The sequence below is a fragment of the Syngnathus typhle genome, linkage group LG16 (genome assembly GCF_033458585.1).
Source record: "Syngnathus typhle isolate RoL2023-S1 ecotype Sweden linkage group LG16, RoL_Styp_1.0, whole genome shotgun sequence".
Classification (NCBI taxonomy): Eukaryota; Metazoa; Chordata; class Actinopteri; order Syngnathiformes; family Syngnathidae; genus Syngnathus; species Syngnathus typhle.
This window is the reverse complement of record NC_083753.1, coordinates 1,470,929-1,479,324: the sequence shown is the minus strand read 5'-3', so window position 1 is coordinate 1,479,324 and position 8,396 is coordinate 1,470,929. Positions and strand designations below refer to the sequence as shown.

The 8,396-nt window shown below is 43.4% G+C and overlaps 2 protein-coding genes across 3 annotated transcripts in view; one reads left to right on the top strand and one right to left on the bottom strand.

Moving 5' to 3' along the window:
* The first annotated feature begins 248 nt into the window (after positions 1-248).
* Positions 249-2,930, top strand: insm1b (insulinoma-associated 1b). Its single transcript, XM_061301569.1, has one exon. The coding sequence runs from the start codon at positions 512-514 to the stop codon at positions 1,988-1,990; it is 1,479 nt and encodes a 492-aa protein (XP_061157553.1). The 5' UTR covers positions 249-511; the 3' UTR covers positions 1,991-2,930.
* Positions 2,931-4,665: 1,735 nt separating this feature from the next.
* ralgapa2 (Ral GTPase activating protein catalytic subunit alpha 2) overlaps positions 4,666-8,396 on the bottom strand; it is a 67,547-nt gene continuing 63,816 nt past the window's right edge. The window contains exon 40 of one of the 2 annotated variants that reach the window (XM_061300873.1): positions 4,666-6,738. In XM_061300873.1, coding sequence (XP_061156857.1) covers positions 6,584-6,738 — 155 coding nt within the window. In that variant the 3' untranslated portion in view covers positions 4,666-6,583. The remainder of the gene's footprint in view (positions 6,739-8,396) is intronic. The other variant, XM_061300875.1, reaches the window with a different exon arrangement.

Sequence of the window (8,396 nt, the reverse complement as noted above, 5' to 3'; positions counted from 1 at the left end):
TGTGTTGGAGATTTCCTTCAGCAACTCCCCCCCCCCCAAAAGAGAGCCACAAAAGCCAGGGCGCGTGTGCATGTATAGGGAGCCACCAGAGCGTAAAAAGAGGAGGGCGCCGGCGTGTGCCTCCGTCTGGGAGGGGCCAGGCACGCACATTAATGCAATAAACCGCCAGTGCATCTGCTAAGCTATCTGCACACCCTCCAACGAAATCCACCAAAAGCAAGGCTCGGGGCTCGGGACCCTCCCACACCACTCCACTGGGATCACACAGACATCTGATTGGCCGGGGATGCGGCAACCGGGGGGGCGAGAACAATAGCATCATTCCGCCATAAAAAGAGTGAAGCTATGCCTTCGAGACGAAAACATTTCAGCAACAGAAGGGGCCATACAGCGGGGAAATAAAGTCCCTGCACAGTCGTCAGTCAGGTGTTGCCGTATTTCGAAGCGCCCTGGATACTCGACACTGCATCCGCATCCTCCAAGTGCCTTCCCGCCGCTCCCCGCAGCCAACATGCCCAAAGGATTCCTGGTAAAAAGAAACAAGAAGTGTGCACATGTTTCCTACAGGACTCGGCCGGACGAGAATGACCTCCAGGATCCCTGCACCCACCTCACCCGAGCTGCCTTCCCGACCCACATCCAGCCATGCCTGCCGCCGATGTGCGCGGCGCCCAGCCCGGACCGCCCCGCGGCATCCCCGGATCTCGCGGCAGCCGACGCACCGGTGCCAAAAACGGAGAAGCCGGCCCAGTTCGGCAATCCCGAGACGGTGTGCCAAGCCCTGTACAGCCCGACCCGGCCCATCAGCAAGGACCACGACAGGGCTTATTTCGAACGTAGTTTCAATCTGGGCTCGCCCATTTCTGCTGAGTCATTCCCAACACCTGCTTCACTCTCCGGCCTGGACCACCTCCTGTACGCCCCGGTCGACTTGAAAATCGGCACCAGCAACAGCAGCCGAAGCGGTACGACCAGCATCATCAGCAGCACCACCAGCAGCACCGGCGGCGGCGGCGCGCTGCCGGCACCAAGCAACCGCGTGGCCGGCACCAAGAGACCGGCAGCTGACGGCACGGAGCGCAAATCAAAAGGCGCTCCAAAAAAACCCAAAGCCATCCGTAAGCTCAACTTCGAAGATGAGATGACCACCTCCCCCGTGCTGGGGCTCAAAATCAAAGAGGGTCCGGTGGAGGTGAAGGCCAGGACACATGCGCCGGGAACCAGCAAGCCTTTAGGGGAGTTCGTGTGTCAGCTCTGCAAGGAAGCCTATGCGGACCCCTTTTCCCTGGCCCAGCACAAATGCTCCCGCATCGTCCGGGTCGAGTACCGATGCCCAGAGTGCGATAAGATGTTCAGCTGCCCCGCCAACCTGGCTTCGCACCGCCGCTGGCACAAACCCAGAACCAGCGGCGCCTCAACGGTCCCGCCCCCATCGACGCAGGGCACCAAGCCCCAAATGGCCAAACTGTCACCCGCGGATGTCAAATCAGCCTCCGAAGAAGCCAAAGACGCGAGCGACAGAGACACCCCGAGTCCGAGTCTGTCCGAGTCCGGCTCCGACGACGGCTCGTACGACTGCCACTTCTGCGGGAAGAGGTTCAAGCGCCAAGCATACCTAAGAAAACACATCATGGGACACCAGGTCGTGCAGAAGAAAGTTCTAGAAGAGAACAGGTTCCCGGCGGAGCAGGTGCCGCAACCTTCATCCTCCCCCGCCTCCTTGTCCCCAGAGGACGCCTCGAACCAAAGTCCCCTCAATCTGAGCCCCGCGGACCGCCTGCTGTGTCCCGTGTGCGGGGAGAGCTTCAACAGCAGAGCGGGCCAGGAGAGACACCTGCGCCTCATGCACTCGTCCCAAACGTACCCGTGCAAGTACTGCCCCGCCACCCTGTACAGCTCGCCGGGACTGACCAGGCACATAAACAAGTGCCACCCGTCGGAGAACCGTCAGGTAATCCTGCTCCAAATGCCCGTGCGGCCTGCCTGCTAAACGCAGAACTTGTGCCTTTAGACGCGGAGGAAGAAGAGAACCAACAACTAAAGGAAAGTTTAAGGGGGTTCGAAAAAAAAAAAAATTAAATAAATTGTGAGTTCCAAGTGGTGTCTTTCCCCTTTCATGCCAATCAGTGATTGTTGAGCGCTTCTCTTTCGATTTAAACTATATAGGCCTATTTTGAGACGTTCTTTTCCTCAAATTAGTTTACGGAGAAGCTTAGTTTTGACTGTTAAAGGATATTTTTTTTTCTAGGACAGCACATGTACTCAATGATAGCTTCTAGACCTAAGAATTGTCCAGAAATCCGTCGAAGCCTTTCTTTCTTTTTCTTAAAAAAAAAAAAAAAGGATCACTGTAGCTTTGTTTATGGAAGACAAAATGATCAAGTTTGTCTTACTCTTAATAATGTGTGACTGAAGGATTGTCTGTTAAGTAGAACCACAAATGCCTTTAGTGTAGAACGAAATAGCCTCCATCTCATCCAAATCCTGCTGTACAACTGCCTTACGGAGTCAATATAGATTGTTTTCATTTGGAACGCTGGCACATATTTTAATGCGATTATTACTATTATTACAATTGAAGATTGTTGCAATATTTTTGTTGTCATCATATGTTTATTTATTTATTTATTCTAATGATTTTATGTAACTTATTGATGTGTTTGTTGTGATTGCCCCCCCCCTCCCCCACTCTGTGAATCGTTCTGGCAGTTTACATGTCGTTTAGCCAAATTGACTTTTTTTTTTTTCTTGTCTAATTTATGAGTTGCGACAAGTGTCGTGGGTTCGGGTTCTAATCATCGATACCCGCAACTCTTGTAAAAAGAAGGAGAAAACAAAAACACGAAGCTCTTAACTTAGATGCAATCTTTTTTAAGGATGTTATTTTTCCTAAATGTTGGCTTTTATAGCGCTTTGATTGTATGTGTATATTGTTGTTGTCTATCAAAAAGAATAAAAAATATTTTCAAAATGACAATATTGACTCAAGGTGGTTTCATTTTGACGGAATTAAGCTTATTAAATACATACAAAATAGTGCACACCCAGGTTATAACAAATGCAATATTTTAAAAGTTAGTTATTTAGGTAACCCATAATTCACCTTTTAGATAAAAGAAACAGCACAAATAAACACACACTCACGCACATACCTGTATTTGTTGCAGAAAAAAAAAGTTTGACTCCCCATTTTGGGTTTCATCAGAAATTCACTCAATAGGTCCAGACCCGACAGAGCCCCCCACCCCTTTTTTTTTTTTTAGAAATAATTTCTCTGTTGAATCAGCAGCATCTGCCTGCTTCAGTAAAGTCAAGCAGTTCACTTCTTTCTGCTTTATACAAATTTATAAGTAATCTTCAGAAGCTGTTATTATAGGCAACACTTTTGAGATGACATTTACTCCAGTTTTGATTCATACCTTTTCATTGCCTCTGGAAGTGATCTGGTGGCCTCTCAAGTAGAAACAATGCGCAGAGCTAGTGTGAAAATAGCAGTGGGCACTGGGCAAAGGTATTATCGTCAGAAGAGGCAAAGCCGACCTGCATCACAGAGTTATTTTCAAGTGAAGTTTTCTGGTCTGTCTTTCAGATTGTTTTTGATCAAATAAATGATTTTATGATTACTATTGTTTGAATTTGCACATTTCCTGCAATACATGGGCGAGGCTGAGTGAGGTGGGGTGCAGCCTCGGTCACATCAGATTGCGCAATCCCCGGCCAATCAGTCAAAGCAGAGGAAGCAGAACTTAAATCAGTGCCTGTTTCTGTCACTCATTCTCTAATATAGTTTTTGCATTCACTTATAATTCCCAATTTTCTACAAATCAGACTCATTTAATACTTGTGTTATAAAAACACTTTACATTTTATGGATTACACTTTTCAAATGACAGATAAAGTGGAGGTAAGGCATGCAGACAGGTTCTGCCTCATAAAGGTGGACCTCAAGATTTCCACAAACATAAAAAAAAAAGTTTTCATTGATTTAAAGCAACCACAATTATTATAATTCGTACACTTAAAAACAAAGAAAAATACTTTCTAACTCTTCTCTCCTTTCGTATGCAATGGAATATCCCATTTTCTTTTACTGAGTATGAAAAAAAATTAAATAGCTTCAAACATCAGGTAGACGGCCCCGCCAAATTTTCCCATTTTAATTGTCAGGCTGCCAACTGAATGATAATGGGCTTTGGGCTTTTACATTTTGTAAATGTGACTCTAATGTTAGTGGCTGACAGGTGTAACATAAAATTCTACTGACAGAGGATGGCTCAGAGGAGCCACGACATGCAGCCTTAAAATCTCCTATCAAGGAGTGAAAATGAGGTAACATTAGGCTTCTTTCTCACACTCAAGTTTTAGGGCTCAAATTACGGTCAAGTGCTTCTGGCGTCTTTATCTGGAAAAAGACGAGGCAGGGCACCCGAAGGTGCTTGGAGCTCTTGCACCTGCACCTCCCAGTGAGGCTCCATTATGCAGGCCTCCTATAAACGAGGTTGAGCAGCAGGGGAGACAGATGGGAGGAGGGTCAGGTTACCCCCACTGCTACGAGCGAGGCCTGGCTCAGAAAGCTCAGAGTAACAGCAACGCAACACGCACAATCGCTAATGGATCATATTGGAGGTTACGCAATGTCCGGAAGAAAGGACAAACGCCGCGCCGTACAATTTCAAATTGCATTTAATGAAATGTTTCAATTTTCACATCTCTAATAAAAGCTAGCAGATTTAAAAACTGTTTGATATGTTGACAAGAGATGAAATCTTCAAGCTTTTTTTTCCCTTTAAATTCCACTCTTGTTCTTATACAAAGAATATATTACAGGTATTTATTTATATTAAAGATGGTGATCTAGCCCTCAAATTTGACACCAAGTACATAAGAAACGCTAAAACCAGGGGGGGGAAAAAACATCACGTTATTTTCTTCACTTTTTATCTTGGTCCACCTGCAATGACACAGACATCATCACTATGCTACAATCTTTAGATATTTATTTCAAGTGGTTCTTAAAGGGGAGAGTAAAACAAAACCTAGACGCTAGGGATTCATACATTCATTTTCTTCCAGACATAAAAAGCACAAACATCTCACCAGCTTTAAGTAGCTGCATGTTTGTATCCATTAGCAAACAAACATAGCTGGAAATATGTGAGGAGTGGAAAAGTAAGGCATATATAAACGCACCAGATGGGGACAAGCTTGCAGCCTGGGTGGAGTCCTCAGAGGACACCTGGCTGCCATGGCAACCCAAGTAACTTGGAGAGGTGAGAGCGCCAGCCAGGCTGTTGCTTAGAGATCTCTGAGAGTTCACCTCAGGCATGCCACGTCAAACCCAAGCTCGTGGATCATGGGAACGAGGAGGGGCCACTTGATTCCATTCGCCGGTAAAGACAAGAGAGAGACGCACACGCGGCACATATAATTAAGAGGACCCGCCATTCCAAATCCATCTGCTGTTGTTTTTGTTGTGGGTCGCAGGGGAGAGAGAAAACACTCTGGTAAAGATGACGAGTTGAAGATCGTCCATGTTTTGTCTCAAACAACCTTGGGACGGCATCAGAGCGGACAGACAATCCATGTCTCACACATACGCACACACACAAACACACACTCGTCAGTGCACTGAGTTGAGCTTTGCCTACACAAAACGACAACAGCAGAAATAATTCCTCAAAAAACATTCTATTTACATCTAAGAAATTTAGAGGAAAAAATAAAATTTAAAGCAATATACTTTCAAGAACATTCAATGCTAGTTGACAAAAAAAGTGCAAAGAAAAAAAAAAAATCAATGGCTTGAATGTTGGAATGTCGATGTCACAGGACAGGGAAACAAATCGAGGAGGAAAGAGACAGCAGGAACTTATTCAATTACCGGACACGAGTCCATGTTAACAACATCACAATGCAATTACAAACGCAGTCTTTTCTCATTCCAGCAGAGTTGCATAAATCAAATCATGACGCGATCTATCTGAATCCATTTAAAAAGGAAACATTAGAGTGATTTAAAAAGAGAGGGGAAAAAAAAAAACAATCCCATAATTTTCAGTTCCACTCAAGTTAGAAAGATGTCACCGATTGTCCACTCTGGCTTTAAAAAGAGCAAGTGCAGCTGCTACTTGTGTTGCAGCAAGGGCGGCTTTCAAAGCTTGTGTTGGGGTCTCACTACACACGAGTAGCACCCTCCAACACAAATGCAAAAAAAAAAAAAAAAAGATGGGGGGGGGGGGCGACAGATAAAGGTTTTCAAAAGAAAATCAATATTTGGTAACTAAGAGTTACCATGAATGAGCTCAAGTAAAAGAAGACTCCCGTTTCCTAGAAAGATTGGTTTCTTCAAATGCATTAGAGGACACAAGAGGGGGGGGGACACAAAGTGGCTGAAACAGCTTAGGGCTAATGTTCTACTTAAAGAGGAAATGTCACAACAAAGTGAGTGATTGCCACTCAAATTAAAAATCGCATTGGCCTCCAGTTACATATTCACGTGGCATGAGCTAAAGAAACATCAACAAAAACATGATAGTTTCTTACAGTAAAAAAACAAAACAAACTATCGAGGCTGTATTTCAGCTCAACAGGACGATTTGCTTATTGCGCTAGCTGATCGGCGGAGTCTACCGGAGACTCGGCTCCTGCTGGCCTGGGGCATGGTGGGGGAAACCTGGTCAACAGGGTCTGTCGGTGTAGCGGCGGAGACTTCAGTGTTTGTGCTGCTGGAGAGGGAACCTGTAAGTGACACATTGGCAAGACAGAGAGCGTTAAAAAAAACAAACCAAAAAAGTTGATGATGGGAGATGCAGACTTAAACGATGTGATTCTTCAGCATATCTGGGAGGGCTTTTTCATGCATGCGAACGTACCCTCAGATGAAAATGCCCCCACTTGAGCCACCGTTCACAACTAAAAAATTTGTTCCCTGGTTTCAGTCATTAGGACATGAGGAGGCACAGTGGAGCCCCTAAAGTCAATCTGTTTTGGGATGCTGGTCGACGCCCACTTGGTTTAAAATTTAACTACCGTTTTTTTCCATGTATAATGCGCAAAATTTAACTAATTTATTGTCCTAAAATCTGGGGTGCGCATTATACATGGGTACAAATTTATTTATTTATTTATTTATTTTTTTTTTTTTAAATCCGGATATCATACGGAGGGCGCCATTACAGATGCGCTTTCTTCTCTGCTGTTCACTTCAAACATGCTCCATACAAACACAATGCTCTCGTATCAGACGCTTGCTCGATCACCTGCTCGTATGCTGTCACAATGTACCCTACACAAATCCGAAACATTTCTTCGCTATTGAGTATGCTAGCGCATGCGCAGTGATACTGACCGGCAGAATAACATCCGGTTGTTCCCAAAGATGATCTTTTTTCTGAACTAATTTTACGTTCACGGACTTAAGTAGGAGTCAAAATTTGGGTGCGTATTATACATGGGTACAGGCTTTTTTCCAGCATCAACATGCCATTTTTAGGTCGCGTATTATAAATGGGTCGCATTATACATGGAAAAAAGCGGTAATTTTCTCATCAGGAATAATGGACATTAAAATAATTTAATTTGTTAGTTTGTATTAGTTTCTATATCTTTGAAATTGCTTCATTTACGTTTTAGCACGAGTTTTTTTTTTTTTTTTTACATAAACTGAATTGTGGAGTGTACGATAAAAAAAAAAAGGCCACTGTATTGTTAATAACAAAGGAGACTACAAACCCCAAATGAGATTTTGACTTTGCTTCTTCACAACCACGGATATCAAAGTAATTACATTTAAAATAAACCCCAAAAGCTCATATATGAAATAATTGACAAAGATGAAAAGAGAATGTTTTTGTCAGTTTATAAATGCAAAATGTAGTTTCAGTTAATTATTATTATTTTTTCAAAGCACTCTCATTTTCATTTCATTGATTTCTATTTTTCAATTTTATTGATATTTTCTTCATTTTAATTAAAAACTGTAAAATGACCTTGGTTGTTCTGTGAAAAAAGACGTTTTTGTTAAACTGATGTTGCAATGCCGTTATTGATCTAAGTGAACTACACATTGCAGAAAACCCAAACTCAAAATTAAATGACGGATTAGTTTTGATGTTGGTTGAACTAAACTATCGCATGACGTCATAGCAACGTGACGAAGAACTTTCAAGTTGCTCAACGTGATGGGCTTTAGAGGTTCCACTGTAAACCGATTTTAAAGGTTCATGCTGTTTCACATGCTGAGGAAAACATAGCTTGTGAAAGAAGCTTTTTTAGGTTGTCAAGATGCTTGAGTGATAAAAAAGGAAGAAAAGGTTACAGCTAGAAATATATATTATAATATATATATATAATATATATATATATATAAACTTCTTCAATGCTTGTGGAAAAAATAA